The sequence below is a fragment of the Tinamus guttatus genome, unplaced genomic scaffold, assembly GCF_059628265.1.
Source record: "Tinamus guttatus ecotype Peru unplaced genomic scaffold, ASM5962826v1 Tinamus_guttatus_pri_ptg000150l, whole genome shotgun sequence".
Lineage (NCBI taxonomy): Eukaryota > Metazoa > Chordata > Aves > Tinamiformes > Tinamidae > Tinamus > Tinamus guttatus.
In genome coordinates, this window is record NW_028288684.1 from 16,272,285 (window position 1) to 16,295,096 (window position 22,812).

At 46.4% G+C, this 22,812-nt stretch overlaps 1 protein-coding gene across 1 annotated transcript in view; it reads right to left on the reverse strand.

The window, feature by feature from the left end:
• Nucleotides 1-22,812, reverse strand: part of AMOTL1 (angiomotin like 1) — a 68,203-nt gene that overhangs the window by 7,650 nt on the left and 37,741 nt on the right. The window contains exons 6-9 of the mRNA XM_088522371.1: nt 18,677-18,821; nt 16,527-16,616; nt 7,593-7,738; nt 2,127-2,276 (exon numbers count right to left, since the gene is read on the reverse strand). Coding sequence (XP_088378497.1) covers nt 2,127-2,276; nt 7,593-7,738; nt 16,527-16,616; nt 18,677-18,821 — 531 coding nt within the window. The remainder of the gene's footprint in view (nt 1-2,126; nt 2,277-7,592; nt 7,739-16,526; nt 16,617-18,676; nt 18,822-22,812) is intronic.

Genomic DNA, 22,812 nt, shown 5'->3' on the forward strand with positions numbered 1-22,812 from the left:
CAGTGCAACGGTGTGTCCCAGCACAGCAAGATGAGCTGGTCTGAGAAGGGCTGACAGTCAGCGAGGAGAAGGGCAGCCCTGGGCTGGGGCCGGTGCTGCCACGTGGAGGGAGCCCTTGCACTTGCAGAGGCCTGAGATAGCCAGCACACACTGCTCGGGACAGCAGAGCGTGCGGGCAGGAGCAAGGGGCCGTACGGATTTTGTGGGATACCTCAAGCCAAGATAACCTTCTCAGTGGGACTTGGCCCACTTCCAGGATGGCTGGGCCATGCTCCCGTCAGACAGGTAGCCCTTACCAGAGGGTTTATTTAAGAAAGCAGGAAAAAAGTGGACATAACCCAGCTACAGCTGCCAAAATACCGCTAAGAAGTCCATAGACGTAAATGTTTTCTTATGACAAAAAGCGCAAGAGATTCGTTGCCCTCTGCGGGGCGCTAAGCTCTGTTAGAGGGGAAGCTGTGTCTGCGGGCCGGTGTTTTTATGCTGCGCTGCCCCACGAACACCGGCCAGCAAAGGCCTCAGCACCTGGAGCTACAGCTCTCGCAGGCCCTTCCGTGCTCAGAAGCACATTTCCAGCTACTCCTTGGAGATCCTCATCCTCTGGTTACAAAAAGCTAGAGACACCAAGAAAGGACTTCAGGGTTTGGCTTTGGTGGGTACTAATGCATTTGGAAAATATTTGCTGGAAGTCCGATATGGAATAGACCTTCCGAGCAACTGCTGTAGCTCCACTCCTCAATTGCACTTCAAATACTGTCAAATCCCTGGCAGGAAGATAATGTCTGGAAAGCTGCTCTTAAAAGGGCATCCTGGGACACCACGGATGCCTGTCCTCTTAATTCCCATCAAGCCATCTGCCTTCCCTGTACACTCAACCCGAAATGTGCCAGTCAAGAGAATCTTTTTCTTCTTCCTAGTTCCCCCATCGGCGGCAGTGCAGAGGGGATTGTGAGGTGGAACTTGATTAGCAATTCTCTCCTCTCAGAGTGGATAGATGAGACATGAGGTCAAAGCATTTTTCTTCTTAATTCTTCTTAAATAAAACTAGTACAGACATTTGGGAACTATGGCAACCTAAAATACAGTTGCTAATTACAGTTCCAAAAAAATTAAGCAATCTGTAAGTTACCAGGGAATTTTCTGGCAAAATAAGCAGACATACTCTGAACTCCCAGGACAGAAACTTATGTGACAGTTCATCCCAGTTACTCAATGTATCAGTTTGCCCTGTATCACAGCCCAGAAAACAAAACCTTTTTTAGCTCTATTTATACCATCACTTAATTTTAACTGTATTTTTCTTGAGTATTCTTTCATTGGCAACAGTGTTAACATGCTATGCCCCCACCTTCTTTTTTTTTTTTTTTTTTTGATTAGACAAGAGAAGTGGGGAATGGAGAACAGTTGTAGGAAGTAGACAGAAATACCCGTCCTCCAAGCCCATGGTGGACAGGACAAGAAGTAAGTCCTGTGCTGCACATAACCAAGGAAGGTTATTGTAGCAGATGCACTTCTTGACAGAGATATGAGCAAGCCCTTCATAAGTTACAGCAGCATCAGGCCTTGCTTATGTTGTTGGTTTTTCCTCAAGTGGTGGTTTAATCTAGTGCATCTGTTTGCTCACCTCTGGAGCCAGTGCCCTCGTGTTCAGCACTCAGTGCTGGCTGACACTGGGATCCTCTCTACAACCTCCTCAGGCTTCTTTTTCCTTTTTATTGGTGACCTGACGTCAGGTCTTGGGGATGGAGATTGTGGGAGACTAGGTTTCCTCTCAAAGGAATAAGTGTGCATAAAATATGAGCATAAAAGTATTCCTCTGAGGACACAGGGCTGCAAAAAAATTGAGGCGACATGGACAGAAATGCACACCCACTCTTGTAGCCTATTCTGGTCTGGATTCAGATTTAACTCATTTCTTGTTGGGAAATGTCAGTCCCATTTGTCTCTAGATCGATCATGGGCAAAGATTTCTGTGAACCGCTTACAACTCCTGTAATCAGGAATTACAAGGGCTTTGCTGAGGCAAGGATTGCTTGAATACCCCAGCAACCTCGCTCTGGAGGGAGGTGACCCTGCCACATCTGAAAACAGCCGAAACGGCCCCAGGCCAGGCCCGGGGCTCTCACCTGCTGCATCCTCAGCGAGTCCAGCTCCCGCTCGAGCCGCGTGCGCAGCCGCCGCTCCATCTGCTCCCGCTTCTCGCACGCCGCCTGCAGCTGCGTCAGCGCCTGCTGCAGCTTCTCCACCTTCTCCACGTAGGCCTGCTTCCTGCGGAGCTGCGGGCGGCACGCGCGTCAGGAGGGCCCGAGCGAGCGGGGCGCGCGCGGGGCAGCCGCAGCGCCCGGGGCAGGGGCGGCTGCGTCAGCTCTGCCACGCGCGGGGCAGGGAGAGCGCGACGGGATCTCCGGCAGCGCAGGGATTCACTCGCAAAGAGCCACTTAGCACCTTCTGAACAGGAGCCACCACCGGGTGAAAATGAACATGAACATGAACATGAACATGAACGTGCCTAGGGCAAACATGAGCAGCTGACCTCAGCAAGGAGGAATGCTGGCGGCATCAGTGGCCTGCGGCACCACATGGAGCTTCCTTTTTAAACCCTGCTTATCTGCTCAGCCCGGTGTCTCCTCATGGAGAAGGGAGAGCCCCAGCAGAGAGAAGGCACCTGCTGGCAGTGCATGGGCAGCGTCAGGGCTGCCTGCGCCTCCTCGCTCACTGCCCGGCTGTGCAGATGAACAAGCTTGCTGTCAGCTAAAGCATAAACTGGGACTAGTTAAGGGCCAGATGTTACGCAGGGATTTTGCAACATGACGTCTTTTGGACGGAGATTGCTCAAGCAGCATGCCCTAAAAGGACCTCGCAAGTGCCCGGCAGGCACTGAGGGCGCTTGGCTGCTATTTTCTGGCATTTATTCCTCTGGCCTCCTCCCACACTAACTGAGTGCTAATTGACACACGCCAGGGGAAAGTGATAGGGCTCCTGGCAGGAGCTGAAATGCTTCAGGGCCTCTGGGGAGGAGCAGCTGCTGCTGTGGGACTTGCTCAGGGTCACACGTGCTGGGCACAGACTGCCCCACACACTGCAGTTTGGCCCCAGGGAAGACTAGGTTTGCTTCTCACCCCCAGCCTTTTATAGTTAATTTTCTTTTCGCAAGCATGAATACCTTTTTAAATACATCTGCCTTGGGGGAGAGAAAGCTTCAGTGCACAGAAACCAAAGCTGCAACCCGCCAACAGGCAGACTGACTCCTGACTTAAACCCCTGCCCCAGAAGGAAAATTTTGCCAAGCCATTCAGACCTCCAGAGCAGAGAGGTTAATGGAGGTGTTCAAGGTCATTGCCGTGATCAATAGCGTACTTCCTTTTTAGGGCTTTTATTCTCTTATTCCTCATTTACTTGTGCAAGCAAAACAAGAGACAAAGAAATCACATTAACCTCAGTCAATGTTAGTGAATCACCTGATAAATAGAAGAGCCCTGCCTAGGTATTATGAACCGGCTAAACCAGAGCCGAGAAGATATTCTGGTGTCTATCCCTTATGTAAGTACCTAAATTGCTACTGAAATAACAGCAGTGTAGGTTCTGATATAGGAGGCCCCTAAACATCTTTGTGGACCTAGAAGAGATCTTACAAAACTTGCAGCCTCATTCCTGGATATGTAGATCAAATAAAACCTGGCTCTGGTTTCTCACGGCTGCGGTGGGACAAGGTAAGCAGTGGGGCAATGTGAGCAGTGGGGCAGCCTCCTCTTCACCAGGATCCTCTGCTCAGCCCAGGCCTCAGTTGTAAGTTTTCCCTGTACGGTGCCAGATGCATCGAGGCACCTGCCCACCCATGACAATGATAACAAAATCCCTTTCCTTGATTCTTCTGCCATTCTAAATCCATCTGTGTCACCGGAGGGATGAAATACAGGCTTGTTTACAGCACGCAGCAAAGGGGAGCTTGCCCTAAGCACAGCACCACAGCCAGAGCCGGCAGACGGGCTGGAAGGGACTAGTCCATCTTCCTGCTGCACGGAGTGACCAAGCTACCCACCACGGGGAAGGCGTCTGTTTAACCTGCTTGTTAAGCCCTCAGAGGTAGCGATTCCACAAGCTCCTTCTGCAAACTACTTTGCTGCTTATTTTCTTCTACTGCCAGAAAACTTCTACCCTAATGCCTAATCTGTCGCTCTCTTATGCAATTCAAGCAAATTACTTCTTGTTCTGTTTCCAAACTGTGATCTGCTAGAGCAAGAAGCATTTAATGAAATAATTCACATATTCACAGGATCAGCAAACTTCCCTAAGTGCTGCCCTTGTCACAGAGATTAGGAAAATAAAGATGAAGAAGAGCTAAGGCTATAACGGGGCCACTCCACGGGGCTACTGCTCCTGATCAAGTAAATACATCTGCATAGAGATCAGTGGATCTTACAGCAAAATATCTGCACTGAGTACATAATTCCTGTTTGAGTTACAGCACATCTATTCCAAAAATCTGTGGAATTGGGTTAAAGACTGTAAAAGATGCAGAATCCATTGTAACTCTAAGTAAGTAGGTTGTTCCAGTGTTAATGCTTCTTGCACTTTAATTCTGGTTTGGTTTGCTTAGCTTCAGTTCCCAAACACAGCATCTCATTGACTTCCTCTTCTGTTAGATTAAAGAACAGTCTTTAATCTGGCTGACAGCAACCCCTTCCCCATGTACGTGCATGCAGACTGCAGCTCAGACATCGCTTAACTTGAATTGTTCACAGCAAAGAGTATCTTCTGGAACTGAAACAGCCTCTCAGCTGTTTCCTGAACCCTCTCCAATTATTCCATTTTCTGTTTGAAGTGTGGATGAGACACGCTCCTCCAGTAGTAGGCTCCTAAATGACATGTGGTGATAATAACACCCACATATTTTTGAATTATATCCTTATACTAGCAGGCACTCACGATAATGTAGATTTACATAGTATGTTATTTATGTTAATTCAACTTAATAACTATAGCTTATTTCTCCAGTCTTGCTTTAGAAAGCTTTTAAACTTAATTACATTCTGTTGGTAGAAGAAATCCATGGGGATTTGCAAAGCTGTGCCTGACGTAGAACTCTGTTAATCGTAATAAAATTTTTCATGTGAGTGCTTTTTTTTTTGTGCTTCAATATATTCCAATTATAGTAAGAATCTCTGGCTTAAGGTGACAGTTCAAAATTCCAGCAATGGGCCAAACTGAGCTGCAAAAGCCACAGGCCTGTTGTGCACCATGGAAAAGGTGCTCCAATTTAGTAACAAGAAACAGGTCAAAGCGACAGGGAGCACCAGAGCTTGGATACATGCAGGCAGCCACGACTTAGGCACTACTTTAAGCTGCATGATCCTTTGATAAACCCTTAAACTGCAAGAGCTGGGGGAAAATTCACCTCCCTCTAGACTGAGAAGCTTCCAGGTTCATTTGGATTTGCTCAGGCTGAGCAAATGCATTTGTGCTGTCTTCACGTGCTGTTAACCCTGAGTCCTACTGAGCCGTGGGCTGGAAACACCTGCAGTGCCCTGGGCAGCAGGTTATGAGCTCTCGAGCAGAGATGGTGGGTGAACATTTTCCAGTCCCTTAGCTGGTCTAGTTCACAGTCACGGATCCCAGCTTCCAGCCCTGGCTAAGGTGCTTTCACCTGGGTTTACTAGACACAAAACTGGAAGCTTGAGAGCCCTAAGGCGGCAAAAGGACTCACAGCCCAGCAGGCGCAGGAGAGCTGCTTATAGCACCTGCCTAGAAATCTGCATTTCTGCCTCTGCTGCCTCCACGGTGTGTGGGCAGCAGGTTGCTGCCACCTGCCAGCACCACGCTGAGCGTCTGTGGAGCAGCCAGGGGCTCAGCTTATTGCTCTCCATCCCCTGTGTGACACTGTGACTACAGGAGCAGGTTTTGCCACCTAAAACATTCCTTTAGCCAGCCACCTTGTAATGAAATGCAAATAGGAAACCTCTGGCCGCCTTTAAGGCAAACAGTATCAAGGCAATAATGTACAGATTAAAAGTACGTTAGCTCCCGGGCTACCCCCCAGGGACTGCCTTAAGCACTCTTGCATGTGTGCTAGCTAACAGAGGAGCAGCCACACTTACTATGATTCTTTTCTTGCTGCCGAGTGCCATGCACACCAGAAAGTAAGAAGTTTTTAAAGAAGTATTTCCAATCACCACATCCAAATTATCTAATCAGAGGAATGAAATAGTAATCACTTTCAGCCCTTTCACATAGTACCTTAAATTGTCCAGACTTCTAGTAACCATTAAGTAGCCTAACTGGAGTCTGTGATAATAGATACTCTGATAAAAAATATCCAAATATCACCGAGGTCCCTTCACCCCTCCTCTTTTCAAGCCAGAGTGAGACAATGAGCTTTACACAGTCACTTGCAAGTACTTCAGAAAAGAGCTTCACAGGCTACTCCCTAAACCCCTGGCATCAAAACCCCCGGCTCCCACCTGGCTCTTGAGGATTCGTCCCCAAGGCAGCCCTAGGGAGAGGGCGAGAGGGAAATGAAGCACTGAGGGGGACAGACTCACCCAAGGTCATGCAGCCAGAGCACCAACCTTCACCCAAGCCTCCTAGCTGAGTTTCCTTACCCTCACCAGCGGCCCACCTGCTTAGACATTAAAGACGACATTTATATACTTACATAGTTGTATATACTTATTTCTATTGTTCACAGGGCCAGACACCTTAGGACCAAAAAGGCCTTGACTGATCATTCAAAGTGCATAGATTTTCAGACAGTCATTTCTACACTAAACCTACACTTTCTGCCTGAAGGTCCAAAACATTTGGAGACTTCCAATAATGGAGAATCAGCAACATCACTCAGTAGTCTGTAGTCATATTTACAGTTAAAACTGAGCAATATTTCCATTTTGAATTTGTCCAGCTTCAGATTTCAGCTATTAGATGCTTGCCATTGTCTGTTAGTTTGAAAAGCCATCTCTGTCTGGCACTTCTCTCCCCACCTGAACACTTATTTTCATTGATCAGACTCACAGGATCATTGCTTACAGAATTATTTAGGGTTTTGCATAGATGGCACTTCTTAGGTCCTATGATAAGATAGTTTTTTTCAACTGTCAAATAAATACTGCAGCTATTGTAGCTCTGAATCCCGGAACATTTACCTCCAGGCAGGTCAGTTCTTTTAAGAGCACTGGTTAGATGCACCTACGAAGCCCTGCATTACTGCACTATGTGCATCTCAAAACCTCCTGGCATTCGCTGATGAGAAATGAGAGGAATCAGCATCCCACGTTGCTATTGCAGTACCTGTCCTGAGCCAGTGAGCAGGCAGCTTTTACCTTGATAGCATTGCCAAGCCCTTGGTCATCAGCTAGCACAGTTTGGTCATCTTCCTGGTTACTCGTTAAAGGACCTGCTCAGAAAACACCCATGCTTGTGGGTTCTTTTTCTTGCCTGTTTGGCTCCAAATTGAGTAACTATGTGTTTTCTGTGTGGCAGGGCCTCTGCGAGGGGAGCAGGAGGGAACTGCTACACCATGTTTGGAAGAGATGCAAGACTTGGATGCAGAAAGCCATCATTTGCCTCTGAGCAGAGGAAGGATACCCATGTCTCACCTCCTCTTCCAACTTGATGACCTTGGCTTGGGCGTTGCTTAGAGCCTGGTCCAGGATTTCGATGTGCCTCCGCTGATCCTCGTTGGCAGAGCGCATGGCTGCCAACTCCATCTCCAACTTCTCCTTTTCCTTCAAGTGCTCTTTGTCTGGAAGAAAGACAAGAACAAGAGCTGCTCTATGAGAAGAGCTCACAGGCTGTGGGCCACAAGCTGGCACCTTCCTAGGACAGCAAAAACTGTACAAAAGAGTGGTGAGTGTGGCCCTTACAACACAGCACTTGGGACCTAGCAGTGCTCAGCTGTAATGCACAAGGAGTTTCTACTGCCAAAACTTGCCTTCTCCTTGCCCGTTTTTACATGTAGGCCAATGAGAGACAAGTGGTAGCTCAAGTGGTACGAACACGGTTTGTGCATCCGAGTGCTATCTTACAACTGTGTCAACTGCTGAACTTTGAGCACAATCCTCAGCAAAGGTTTGTCTTGTGGCAGCCACCCCTTTCCCAGACATGGCTCAGGCCCTCCTTGGGGGCTGTATAGAACAAGGACTGTTTATAGCTGTTAATTTGGATGCTATTATCCTGCTATAAGAAACAAGAAACCTTGGCCTGCGGATGCAGGCAGTGCCATGCTCAGTCCATACTATTTGCAAGGACAGGGGTGCCTCTGGTGATCATGGGGTACAAAACATCTGAAGGAGTCAAATAATAAACATAAATCTGGGCTACATGGCTTGAACATTGAAGAAAGTGAAAGCAATAAAGGAGAATAAGATAGAGTGATGATGACCCTCGTGTGCTGGAGGCTGCACAAAACCTTGAGCTGAGCAGAACGTGAGGGAAAAGGCGCCTTGGTCCTCCATGTGGGAGAGTCTGTGGGGCAGCGATCAATGGGCCAATGTATGGTCAGTGAGCAGCACATCTGATTGCCAGGAAGTAAAAAGGCCTCTTGCAAATTTTTGAGGAACAGATTGACTTCTGAGTGCTTTCTGTGAGAGCTAATGAATGGGGCCTGGCAGAGAAGCCCCCCAGATCCTTTTCATGGATCCTCTGAGCTCTGGGTCTCTCTTCAGTTACTGAGAGGACAATTATCCTCTTCAAATGGGCTTTTTCTGGCCATATAGCCTCAAGGGGCCATGGAGGCACTTGCAGAGCTTGGTCAGGGCAAGGAATGTGCTCTCTAACCCTGCTAGGATCCTGGTCCTGGAAGAGAAGACCAAGAGGAGATCTGATCAATATGTACAAATACCTGAGGGGAGAATGTAGGGAGGATGGGGACAAACTCTTTTCAGTGGTGGCCAGTGATTAATTGGTGCCAAATTATTTTTTGGAGATTTTTTCCTTCGTGGAGGCTGTCCAATACTCTATTTTTGTTGTGATTTAGAAGCAAGGCGAGATTTTGAAATCTCAGATTTAACTGGATGAAGCCTCCATCTCCTGCTCCTTCTGTTTTTTAACTGCACGCAGTGGGATGGCAGATCGCCTTCATTCTAAATCACAACAGAAGCAGAGTATCTGGAAAGCCTCCACGAAGGAAAAAATCTCCAAAAAAATAATTTGGCACAATTAATCATTGTTTTGATTTTGACTTTTTAAACATAGCATTACAAAATGTATTATTTCTTAGCCAAAGTGAAAAGCTGCTCCAAAAACATGAAAACATGGAAAGTCTGCCCCTAACATCCAGATTGCCCCACCCTAGCGTGAATACTCAGGTTAGAAATCCCACTACCCCACCTTCCTCTGAACTTATCAAGGAGGAACAAGAAACTTCATAGGGGCAGTGCCAGCCCGTTCAGTCTAGAGCCTCCGTCTGGAAGGACCTTATTCTTCCTTAATTATAGGTGGGATGAGAACAAGTTAATTTACATACTACTATAGGCATCTACATGAGGAGAGATGACAGAACAAGGAGTAATGGGTACGAATTAAAACTCGGGAAGTTCCATCTCCATGTGAGGAAGAACTTCTTTCCTGTGAGGGTGACAGAGCCCTGGAACAGGCTGCCCAGAGAGGCTGTGGAGTCTCCTTCTCTGGAGATCTTCCAAACCCGCCTGGATGCCACCCTGTGCTCTGGGTGTCCCTGCTGGAGCAGGGGGTTGGACTAGATGATCTCTAGAGGTCCCTTCCAACCTCAACCATCCTGTGATTCTGGGTGAATACAAGATGAATCACGTGGAACAAGACACATGTGGACAAGGTGAGGCCAAATCCATTCCTCTGTTTACTCTAAAAGGAAGTACTCAGCACTTCACAAAAATCAGACCCCGACAACCCTGCACAAGCCAAACACACCAATCCCTGTGATCTCTATGCCATTAATTTGCACCAGAAGACACCTGAATATGACTTGACCTGAACTGTACCACACCGACAAGAACTCTAAATTGGATATGCAAGCTTCTTTCTTCCAAACAGATACATTTACTTCAAACAGATCCACCAGAAGAGGTGTTAATATGCCTTGCAAGAAAGTGTAAACCCAGACAAATTATCAAGCAGCTAATTTCATTAGAGGGTGAGGGAACTGAAATATGAATGCTATTTCAGTCCAGTGGCATTAAACTGTCATGTGTTGGGACCACCCTTGCTGCGGTGGGGATTTAAAACATATATTATATGAGGACAGTGTATACAGTGTATGCAAAAGCAGGACTTGGGAGCTTCCCTTTCACCTTCCATCAGTGGCACTTGAAGCTGCTTGCCCTCTTGTGTTAAGTTTTTTATTCCCTCTAAAAAGACAGATGAGGTTATGTCATTCACAGAATGACTGCTGAAATCCACTGAAATCCACTGAAAAGCTGGCAAGAATCATTTTCTTAACAGCTTGCTTCCCCACATCAGCTTTTCATTGAAAAATGCTGGGGGTACCTTCCTGAATTGCATTAATTTTTGATAAACGGCTTTGTTGAACATACCTTAAATTCTCTTCAAGTCCATAAAGCCGAATACCTTTATGTCTGAAGTCGAAAAATACTGTTTTACTGTGCTACACGTGGCCTATACTTTATGAAGGAAGTTACTTCTACCTGTGGTATGTAAACTATTAGGTTTATTAGCCCATAGTCTCCTAACTATTGGAGTATTTCTGTTACTCCTAATTTTTTCTGTTGTTCTCATGGGTCAGTTACCGCATCCCATCAAGGAATTGTTCCCAAAGGCTTCTTTCCTGCTGCTTACAGCTGTAACCTTGCAGCTTTCCACCTCTGGTTGTTGTATTTTAATACACCGAGAGCATTACACCTATATTCTGTGTCTGTGGGTAAAACAAAGAGGAGATAAAGCAAAGAGCCTGGTAAGGCACTTCCCAACTAAGCATTCTGAGCCAGCAAATGGTTAGTTGCACCAAAACAGACCGGGCTCGACCCTGCTTTGAAGCAGAAATATTAGACAGAAAGATGCATTCAATCTATGCCACCCCTCCCCTACCACCAGATATAATCCCAGTTTTGCACTGGGATTTCACACGGATCACATGCTTAATGAAAGCTTTTAATCAGATCAATCTTGGGAGAAAAATGAGATACATTTTTATTAGTGTACCATTTCCCTGTATCAGCATGTCCTCAGAGTCACCTATAACTACATTATATCTAAGTATCAACTTGGTTGACTAATTTATGGACCGTACCAATACATCCTAAATTTTCTCCTTGAAGTGCTACCATGGAGTGGCAACACCAACATCCTGTAAAGACACTCCTGGTTCCTACAGGGTGATCACTGTTAGCAGAACAAAATTACTTCAGATGGTGGCAGCGAGGGCAGAATTTGGCTCCAGGAAGTTCTGCTGAAATAAGACTCACTTTCACGCTATGTTCCTTGTGGAGTTTCCAACTATTTATCTTATGCACGTTTGTATTTCTAGTTTATCGCTCCTTCCTTACAGCTGTTAATTCCAAAGAGGCTCTCTAGTGACCTTGCCTTTCCTAAGCAAAACCTGTGGGACGTATTTAGCCTCTCGAGAGCCTTGCAACTCCTGACACGGCAAGTGTGTGGATGGGCTCTGCCATCAGCCATCTACAGATGCAGCTGCTGCCGGCTCCTCCTGGGTGGCTTGTTCACCGGGATGTGTGTTGGGGAACATGAGCTGCCTCTTCTGCTCATTCAGCCCCTGCTCATTTAGCTTGGAGCTGAATGGCCAACTTGAGTTGGCCTTTGACTTGGCCAACCCAATGGGCCCAACCTTCCAATGGTGTTGGGGTGATGGGTCACTGGGCTGGAGGGCCAGATGGACCCTCGAGGCCCGTGGCACCATCCACAATGTCAGGCTGAGAGACAAATATGGAAGGACAAGCAGAAAACTAAATGCAACAGGGTCTTTTTGTCTCCTCTAAAGACCTTTCAACAACCATTTTCCACCCCATGAAACACCCGAACAAACAGATCCCATTCACTCAATTCCTCCTCCCAGAATTAGATTTTTAATAGATTCTTTACACCTTAAACAGGGTGAAGTTGCTGGGTCCTCAGAGAGGAGTTTCCCTCCAGAGAGCTGGAACGTAGTCAACAGCAAAGCAAAGACCCCCCTGGCCCAAACCCAGCTGTGCTGCTGGGCGCAGATGAAGACTTGGTTAGGCTAAGCCAGGCCTGAGGGAGAAAGCTGAACTGGGGAATCAAGCATTTCTTTTTGCCCTCACTGTCCAAAAAATAAAAAAGGAAGATTCCAATGGGCACCCAAAGTTTGTCAGGCCAAGTCCACAGAAGGTGCCTACATTGAGAGGCTGAACTAAACAAAAGATCACATTGAGAAGAGAGCTCATGGCTGGAAAAGCAGTAGTAAAACCTCAGAGGGTCAGAGCACTGTTTCTTTTTAGCGCATTCCTGCTTCCAGGATGGGGAGGATTAAGCTTCTATTCCCATTCATTCCTGAACACCTCTGCCAAGAGTAATTCCCTGAGCAGCTTGCTCGGTGCGGGCCGTTGCATCCGCATACGGAATGCAGCTTCATGCTTCATGTGCAGCCACCGCTTCCGCTGCTCAGAAAATCAGATACTACAGGTCTCCCTGGAGCACATTTCACAAGCAGCAGCTGCTTTAACCCCTGTGTCCTGGCCACACGCCAGCAGAACTCATTAGAGTTCTCCCCCCTACGTTCCTCCTGCAGCTTCAGTTACAAATGGCATCTTCATGACAAACATTGCTCTTTGCAGTCCTTGCCACGTCAAGACTGAGGAAAAGTTGAGAGACCGAAGCACTTCATGGTCTGCAAAGATAAGGTCCCTGCTTCAGTTTTTCTTGATAGTGATTAACAAGAATTCCATGATGGAATCAACAATTACGATGATTTTTAATGTACTTTAATATTAGAAGACAGTGCTTACAAGTAAGATGGGCATTTCTGTATTTCTCAATAGGTACTAGCTCAAACAACACCATCTTTAATCCCAGATCTTATGGATCTAGGAATAAAGCTCCTTATCCTTCTATGTGTGCAATACCTTTAGAACTACCAACTGCCGGCAGCGAGAACTAGATCCCAGTAGATCCAAGGAAAGCCAGTCAGAGCACTAGTTACCACTGCTTTAACAGCAGATCTTGTGGTCAAATTTTGCACCGACCATACACTGATCACTGATCCATACACAATCCACTGATCACAAATGAGCACAACCTGGATACCAAGCATTTTTGGAACAAGTGAGAGGGTTAGGTTCCTGGTTAGCGACCTAAGCAGGGATTCATTCAGTTTGATGCTTTCTCTTCCTTCATCAGAGGGGATTGTATAGATGAAGGCACTAAATCTTTATTGATGCTAATAGGTTGCATCAATACCCTATGGAAGTATCAGCAGCAGCTTAAATGCATTTTGTTCTGATTTGCAGCTTAAGGCATTTCCATCTGCATTTCACAAAACACAAGTCGGGGAGAATTCGACCTTCATGTGCTGAAAACTGAAAATGAATTTCCCAATCCTCTCCCTTTTTGAGGGCTGGGGCAAGACATGCAGAACAAACACATTTTTCTACACTGCACTGTTTCTTCAGCTCTCTGGGTTGTTCCTTGCACCTGTCCTTGGCTCTGAAAGCAAGGCACATTCTCCCCATGTGCCCTCCTCGCATGCATAACACAGTTCTGGGAAGTGAGAGATCTAGGAGCCCTGAAACTTATGCCTCTAATTATTTTCTGTCTTAACTACCCTGCCCAAAACAACACTCTCAAATACTAACATCTGTTGTAAGCATTTTTGTTGGCCACATTCATAAAATGGGAATATTCCATCCTCTGGGATTAGGGGACAGAGATATTTACGCACGGACTATACAGCGTACCTGCCACACAGCTGACATTCCCAAGGAGCACAAGGCCCTGGCACTGCAAGGATGTCTGTGCATCCCCAGGGAAGGGTCCAGACGATGTCCCACTCCCTGCATGTGCATTTGGAGTTACTCTGGACAAGCACAGACTGCAATCTGCCTCAGATTACTAAAAAAAATAGCAGCCTGGCTGAACCCCTACTCTGACAGAGTGGCTACATGTCCAGAAATCCCAGAAAAAATACACAAAATTACCAGACTCCACTGAAATATTTTTTTTGCCTGTGATACTCTCTATCATAAGCTTTTTTCCTGTCCTACGTCCTTGAAAGCATCCTCAGTCTTCTTCCCTCTCCCTAATCACAGCACCTCTTAGACTCCTAACCTGTTCTTTTCTCTCTTGTACAGCCTCTATGCCTTAATGACTCACTGTTTCATGCCTTTCTTTAAAATAACCTTTTCCATTGACAAATCATTACATAATTATCTTGAAACTACAGCATGTGAGTTCTCTACTGCACCCAATACAATAGTAGCATTTTTCATTACATCCAAATGCCCAGCACTTAATACTATCAGGCATGCAGCCTGGCTTTGCCTATTATTATTACAAAGAATAAGAGGTTTTGTCACCTCTCGTCTCCTTCTCAGAGCACACGACCTCTCTGCGCTGCTGCACTGCTAACGGGTGATACTTCAGAGGGAGAGTGCTTGAAGGAACTGAGAAATGAGCCCTGCATACGCTGCCTTGCCAGGCTTCTTGCAGTGATTTTTTCCTGTTACTGGAGTTACACTGCTATATTAATTCCATGTTTGCAGTTTTACCAATGGCAAGCATTAAAAAACACCTAAGGAATTTTATCCTTCTACATTCTACATCTTCCTTGTGGAATCCTGAGACTGACTTAAAAATGATAACATTTATAAAGTTGCCAATGCTGGATTCTTTTTACGTAACTTTGGGCTCTTGAGCATTAAGGGTCAAGTTTTCAGGCTATTTTTCATAAACCTAGGGACTAAAACATTACTTTTGTTTTCCTAACTAAAGCTATAAGATTTGCATTTACTGATGCATTTACTGATCTGACTTAATAAGCTCCTACCTTTTAGGAAAAAAAAAAAAAAAGAAAGAAAAATGGGACAAAATTCCAAGAGCCAGTGGGAGTGCATGTGGGCACCATGAGTCACCTCTCCTCCTTTTCTAAAAATGACTATTTCAGTCTCAACAGACAAGGACACACGTGGCCAGACAAAACACAAGCAGCGAGGCTGGGGCTGAGCCCCCATCTTCTTGCACTTTTCTGGCTGAGCCTCCAGGCAAAAGCTGCAAGGAAGGGCACAGGACAAGCGAGCAGGTTGGCAGTGGATGCGACTCACACCATGCTCTGCCTATCCCAGGAAATCATCACAAAAATCAATAGATAATTGTGGTCAGTGAGATGATCCCTGGACTGCCAGAGGATTTCCAAGAGAAAGCCCTAAGGGACCTTCAGTGTTCGACTGATACTCTAATATCAAGTTAGTCATTCTGTGTGGCAAAGCAGCCTAAGAAACACGACTAAAGAGGGCCTATGTCATACGTGCCCACTTTTTCTATTCTTAGACACACTTTATAACACATTGGTAACATTTAACTCTCTGGCCTAGACAGGGAGACACTCCAAGCATCCAGCCCCTCTTACGTGTTAGGATCCTGCGAGCTGTATTTGTTCACGAGCTGTGAACTGATAGCAGTAATATGCTGAGAGCACAGCATAAAGCTTTATTGCCAGATACTCACTGCAGATGCACAGAGCACAGTTATACTCCGGCACTGGGCGGGTGTGCAGAGTTGTTACACACTGCACCATTCATGGAGGCAGACAGCTCTCTGGTTCCATATTTGCAGTTGTAGCTTGGCTCCCAGAGAAGCTCTGGATGCAATAAATAAAGCAGAAGGATCGATTCTACATGGTATATTTGCTCCAGAGGGCTTTAAACCTGCAAGCTGCTGCAGGTCTTGGATGGTCAGACTTTTGTGGATGTGTCCTTGCGAGCTGCAGATGCTCAGGATACACGAGCAGGGTATTTGCCTTGTGAGACAGCATCAGGCTGCCGGGTTTAGGCTGCCTGGTCATGCGAAACCATCATCGTATGACAGGGAAACACTACAGCACCGTGCACTGTCATTATGGGAGCCTAAAACTTTAAGGGGATAGATACTTGCAGGAGGGCAGAAATTGGAGATTTTTTGTCTCTTCAGTTCTTGGTGGAAAGGAGGGGTCCAACCATGCTCTCCTTCCTGTCAGTCAATCCATGGCACTGACAATAAAATCAACTGAGGTTGCTTTGGATTTTTCCCAGACAAGAGCAGAATTTGGCTTCTCTAAAAAGTAGGCATCTTGAGACATGATCCCTGCGAGCAACACTTCACAATCCCAATAAATATTTATCAAAAATAAGCTAAGCTGTGTTACCAATAACTCCCACTGCATGATTCTGGTGCTTAGAGAAAAACAGTCTAAACAACCCAATCTGTAGCTTAAATAAGAGTATATGACGAATCAGCCGACCAAAACCAAGCCATAAGGAAAATAAAAAAATATAGTAAAATATTCATCTCCATTCCAGTACATATATATATTGTGCATAAGCATATAGATATATATGTGTGTTTTCCAAACAGATGAATGCAGTACTTACTCTGAGTGACATAAAGGCCCTCTGTTGACTTATCTTCATGCCCATCGAACTCCCTGCTGGCTAGTTGCCTGTTGGCAGTCTCCAGTCGTTCTGCACAAAACAGGAAATACTTTAAGTATAAATATATGTATATAAAATTGTAGGCCAACCAAGAAAACAAGACGCATGCCAGTACTGTAGTATAAATAGACTCTCCAAAGGGGGACATTAAAATGGAGGCTGACACATATGTAAAAGATGAGGCCCTAGACTTCTTCCATGAATCTGTCTTTGAGAATGCCTCGATTTACAGAAGCTGGGGGAAAAGCTGTGGCCATCCACAGCAGGCTTGTTCGAGCAGTTCATTTTTCACACTGCAGAAAGAGTGCACTACATTTGGTGTCTGAATGGCTCTGGCTTTGGGTGGCAAACAGGGTCTGCCACGTCCTCCCCGCTGGAGCAGGGGCTGACCTAGGGCCTGCTCGGGCGCAGGGACACCCATGCTGTGCCCCAGAGACACCCTTGCTGTGCCCAGGAGCTGCACCGGGTCCCTCTCCCTCCCGTCAGGAGAAGGGTGGTTTTCCGCATCTGTCTCCCATGTGGACAGAGCTTCCCCTGGAACAGGCCGCCACCAGCAAGATGCGCCTCCCCTGCCGCTGCCTCCTGCCCTCAGGTGCTGCTGCTCCTCCAAAAACACCTGCCAGTCACCTCAAACCAGTGAGGGAAGCATGACCCATTTTTCAGTGGGCATCTCACTGGACAAGAAGGTACCACAGTGCACCCATCAGGGCGATGGCGCCAGGGGTCAATACTGGGCCCAGTTTTGTTTAGCTTATTCATCAGTGACCGGGATGAAGGGACAGAGCGCACCCTCAGCAAGTTTGCTGGTGACACGAAGCTGGCAGCAGGGGCTGATACACCCCAGAGGGCTGTGCTGCTGTTCAGAGGGAACTCAACAGGCTGCAGAGATGGGCAGGGGGGACTGCATGAAATTCAATGAAGGCAAGTGCTGGGTCCTGCAACTAGAGAGGACCCAGGAATAATCCCAGGCACAAGGACAGGTTGAGGTTGGCCTGCTGGAAAGCAGCTTTGGGAAAAGCACTTGGGGGTCCTGGCGAGCTGCAGACTGACCACGAGGCAGCAGTGTGTCCTGTGGCCAAGAAGGCTAACGGGATCCTGGGGTGCATCAGGAGGAGCATTGCCTGCAGGTCAAGGGAGGGGATCCTGCCCCTCTACCCAGCCCTGGTGAGGCCACACCTGGAGTATTGGGTGCAGCTCTGGGCTTCCCAGTACAAGAGGGATGTGGAGCTGCTGGAGAGTCCATTGAAGAGCTACAAAGATGATCAGGGGACTGGAGCATCTCCCCTCTGAGGAGAGGCTGAGAGCCAGGCTTGTTCAGCCTGGGGAAGAGAGGACTGAGGGGGGATCTTATCAGTATGTACAAATATACAAATATCTTAAGGGAGGGTGAAGAGAGGATGGGACCAGACTGTTTTTAGTGGTGCCCAGCAACAGGACAAGAGGCAATGGCCACAAACTGAAGTACAGTAACTTCTGTCTGAATTTATGGAAAAACTTCTTTCCTGTGAGGGTGACAGAGCCCTGGAACAGGCTGCCCAGAGAGGCTGTGGAGCCCATTCCCTGGAGACTCCTGGACATGATCCTGAGCAACATGCTCTAGGTGACCCTGCTGGAGTAGGGATGTTGGACGAGGAGATCTCCAGAGGTCCCTTCCAGTCTCAGCCATTCTGTGCTTCTGTGATGGATCTACCAATTTTACATGTTTTTATACTAAAAAGAGGTTATCTTGGATAATTTGACATGTACTGGCTAGTGAAGGTACCCAAGATTGAGATTTATACATGGTTGCACTGTATTACCACCTGCTGTCAGCTTGTTAGAGCTCAGCTTGCAGACTGCTGCTCTTACAGTCAGCCCAGTATGGGAAGTGTTAAACTCAAAGGCAGTGTTCGAGGCTGTCTCATATTTTGCCAGAGGATTTGTTTGTAACCAGGGGGTGACAGCAGCCTTGTCTTATGTCACTGAGCAGAGCCTGATTGCTCAAGTTTATCTAAAACATGTGTGAAGCTCTTCGTCTGAAGCCTGCTACCCTGTGAAAAGTGAAATGCTGTGTCAGCTGGGGCAAAAAAAAGCAAGCAAGCCTGACGTACCACGGAGATCCCTGTTGAAATCATGGAGCCTCCGAATCTCTCCTTCGAGTTTGTTTCTCATGGCTTTGTCCAGAGACTCCCGTTTAGTGGTGGTCTTCACCAGGCCCTCATAAGCTTCTGAAATCTTCTGAATCTCTATTTCAAACTGAAAGGAGAGAGACCTCCCGTTAAATCCGGGCAGGGAAGCGCGCTGGGCAGACAGGTGCCCACGGCAGAGCTTGCGGGCCGGGCCAAGTGGGGGCGGGCAGAGAGGCCTGATGTACCCGTGCCAGCCCCCGCCTGGGTGCTGAGGCGGCCAGGAGGCACGGAGGGAACTCGCGCCTCCACAGGGGCTGCTCTCCTTCCTAGAAAGGCTGGTAGAAGGCAGGATTTATATCCCGCCACGAGGGATGACTCCCTGGTCCCAAGCACAGCTCTTGGCACTACATGCCACTATAAACATTCTAGGCTAGACTCTGACCTCATTTCAGCTACAAACTATGGTGGTTTGCTCTTCTTTTTTGATGTTTCTCTTGACTGGAGACTGCTATACTAAAGAAGGGACTCGCTGTTACAACCCAAGCCTGTTGTTTGGGGTTTTCAATATTCTTGGCTTTATCTCCTTGAAAACTGGCAAATTGCATGTTGTCCGGTTTGATAGACCGAGCAGCACAGAGACAACCTTGAGCTGTGAACTTGCTTCCTAAACCCACACACTGACAAAAGGAGAGTCACAGGGAGGGTCTTGTGGCTCAGGTTAATCAGCTCCAGCTTCTTTAACGAACTAATCTCACATGAAACGTTACCTCTTTGGTGAAATCAATGCCGCAGAAATCCACAGCACTGATGTGGGAACCTGCTCCTGCCTGCTTGAACCTTCCACTCTGGCAGGGAAACCAGTAACAGCAACAGCTCTGAATTAGCCCCCAACTTGCCAAGTATTACGTATCTCAAACACACAGTGACTTGCCAGCAAACATGCATCTCCCACACATCCATGCTGCTCCACTCTATGCATGGTATTAAAAAGTACTATAGATCCAACAGTTTCCAACCAGCAATTCTCCAAGGCTCAGAGAAGTGCTGACCTGTGGCACGAGACTGCAGCCTATGTAGTCTACGTCCTGAAATCCTTTTTTAGGTGAACTCCAAATGATTATTCTGAGCTTCCACTTTGTTGGGTTTTGTTTGTTTGTTGTTTTGTTTAAAAGCAGGAGCTCCCTGAAACGCTGGTGCATTTTAGCTAACGACATTTCAGAAAAGCAGGTCCCCCTTCCCTGCTCTGCTGTCATACAACAACAGAGCCAGGCTATGGGGACAACCCATTCAGAAGGATGCTGAATACACCCGAGCTGTAGTGATCTAAGAATTCTACAGTGCATGCAAAGCTTTTCTTTCCTTTTTTTTTTTTTTTTGGATCCTTTCTTGTACACAGTGAATTCTTTTCCCACCAACAGGAAAGCAGGCTTAAAAATAACATGATCTAGGGTACATGAGTTCAAACATGAAGTTCAAACTTCAGCCTAATTCTTAGGGTTCAAACACAGCTGATCAGTTTTCTTCTTCCTCATACATGCAATGGCACAAACTTGTAAGAAGCCGTGTCAAAAAGTCTGATCTTATGTAAGAAAATCTGTTTTCTTTTGGTGAGTTTTCTAGAAAAAAAACCAACCTGTCAACAATTTACTCAAATAACAGCACCCAATCACGTCTTCCCCAACCACAGCAATTTTAACAGACATATATGGCATGTGAAATTCATCAGGGAATCAGAGATCTCAAGGCAAGAGGCATCTATCCAAAATGATCTCTGCCATAACACAAGGGCCATGTGCCCATGCCCTGCCGACACACTGACGTGCCGTTCTCCAGGTTAATTTGAAGGTGTTAGATGATGGACAACCTGGCACACTGCACTGGAAGCTGTTCCCATAGCTCAGTATTCTTGTATTTTTAATAAGCCTTAGTTCCTCTTTGAGTAGAATTGATTTCAGCTACTTGCTCCTGCTATGTTTCCTTTTCCTTTAGATCCACGTGACCTTTGCTATCAAAAGCCTGATATACTGAAGACCTTTTTTCTATAGCATAGGGTCCTCAGGCTGTAGGCTGCATTGAAGCTACCTCACACCACTTCCCTTGAGCATTTAAGCAAACTGAGCTTGTCTAACCCTTACTGAAAGTAAGCTTTAGCTGAGCTCTTATCATTTTAAGGCCCTTTCCAGACTCCTCATCCCGACGGGCCTCGCACCCCGCTGGCGCTTGCTGCCTGCTGTTTCCTGCAAGGCTCCGTCGCCGCAGGACGCCGGCTGCAGGGAGCCGCTATCGCTGCGAGGCAGCTCTGCCGGCACGGCAGGGGTTTCCCGGCCCCTCCGCTCTGCCCAGCGCTTTTCCAGGCATTTCCAGCGACGTGGCACCACGCAAGGCTCCTCCAGCCCCGCTGACAGGGACCTGCTGCAGGAAAAGGGTTGAGCACCACTGAGGAAGGGAGGGCAGCAGAAGACCAAAAGAGCAACCATTAAGGATCCCGATAAACCATGTTTATGTTTCTCTGCAGCTCTGTGATTTTCCATCCCCTCTACTAAAAAAAGAATTTAAAAAAACAATAAAAAAAATATTATTATTATCTTCTCTTGCTTGTAGTGCCTGGTGCCAGCCCACTCAACCAGCTTGCACAGCATGATGCTGGGAAGCAGTAGCCTAGCCTGGCAATTAAACCTCAGTAAGGGAACACCGTCAAACAAAAGCAACAAACAAAGAAAAGGAGAAAGGAAGGCACAGAAAAGCTAAAAAAAATGAGCACAAAACTCCCTCAGCAATTTTGAGATAAGAAAACCAGACAACAACACAGGGATTAATCACTACCTTGTGCCTCTCTGCAAAATGTCTTTTCAGACATGACTTCAAATTTGACAGCCTTAAGGTTGATCTGCACGTACTAATGCCCAGGGAGCTCTCTAAGTCATGCTGATTCTCCCTTTCTAATTTCTTCTCCGGTTCTGTTATGAATAAAAGCAGAGAGAAGATTGTCCCACCTATAGTAAACATGTTATACAGAGATGAAAAAAAGTACATCTCATGACCCCTCCCCTTCCAGCAATAAGGAAGAGTTTCCATATCTGAAGTAGATCATTTAATTCACTATTTTGGGGGTTTGGTTTTTTTTAGAGATGATGCGCAGCTCAAACTGAAGAAACACAGAAATCGGATAAAGAACCTTCCCTGTCCAGGCATTCAAACACAGAAAAAAAATGGCCAAGAAAGGATAACGTGTGTTAAGGTTTTGGTTCAGAAAATATTCCTGAAGAAAAAATGCACTCAAGCATGTGTTTCCCTTTAAGAATCTGCTTACATTCCACTGAAGTCAATGGGATTTGAGTCCCTGTTCTATTGACTTAAGTGAGACTTCAGTCCACACTTAAATACCTTTCTGCTGGTGTCTGATGCAACAGACTCCTAGGACATCCAAGATAAAGAGAACACCATTTCTAGGACAGTAAAAGAAAACCTGAGTATTTTTAGGGCATCATACTCAGATATCTTTTATTAAACCATACTGCTTCTGTAAAATCAGTATTTATTTTTGTCCACAAAGGCTGCAGAGAAGTCAGAATTAAAATCTTTACAGATTTATTCACAACTGATTAACATAGCTGCAAAAAATTCTCAACTAAGTTTAGGAAATTCTGTGACTGCAGCAGTAAAGTCATCTGCTTGCAGAGGCGGATGCTGCAAAGATAACAGCTACAGAACAAGGCTTTTTCTTCCTAACCCATCTGAACTTCCTGGTCACAGATTTTCTGAAAATAGAGGTCAAGAGACATGGTCTCTCAAAGCTGCTTCTCTTCCCATTAAAGGTGTCTCCCATGAAGACCTTGATCCAACACAAACACAACAAATTTTAACTCCTGTTTAGATTTCTAATTTTGCAGGGAAAAGACCTGCAGGCTAAGCCGATTTGAGTGTAAGTGGTGGGAAGTCATGCATGTTTTGTACGTACGTACTGTAGGATCCTAAATAATTTGTTTGGTCTAGGCCTTATGGATCCACAGACAGTAGATTTGGGGAGCACCTGACTTCAGTGAGCTCTGACTTTTAAGAATCATTCTTTTATTTGATTAGATTTTTCACTTTTGTCTTTCGTTGCCACACCAGGCAGC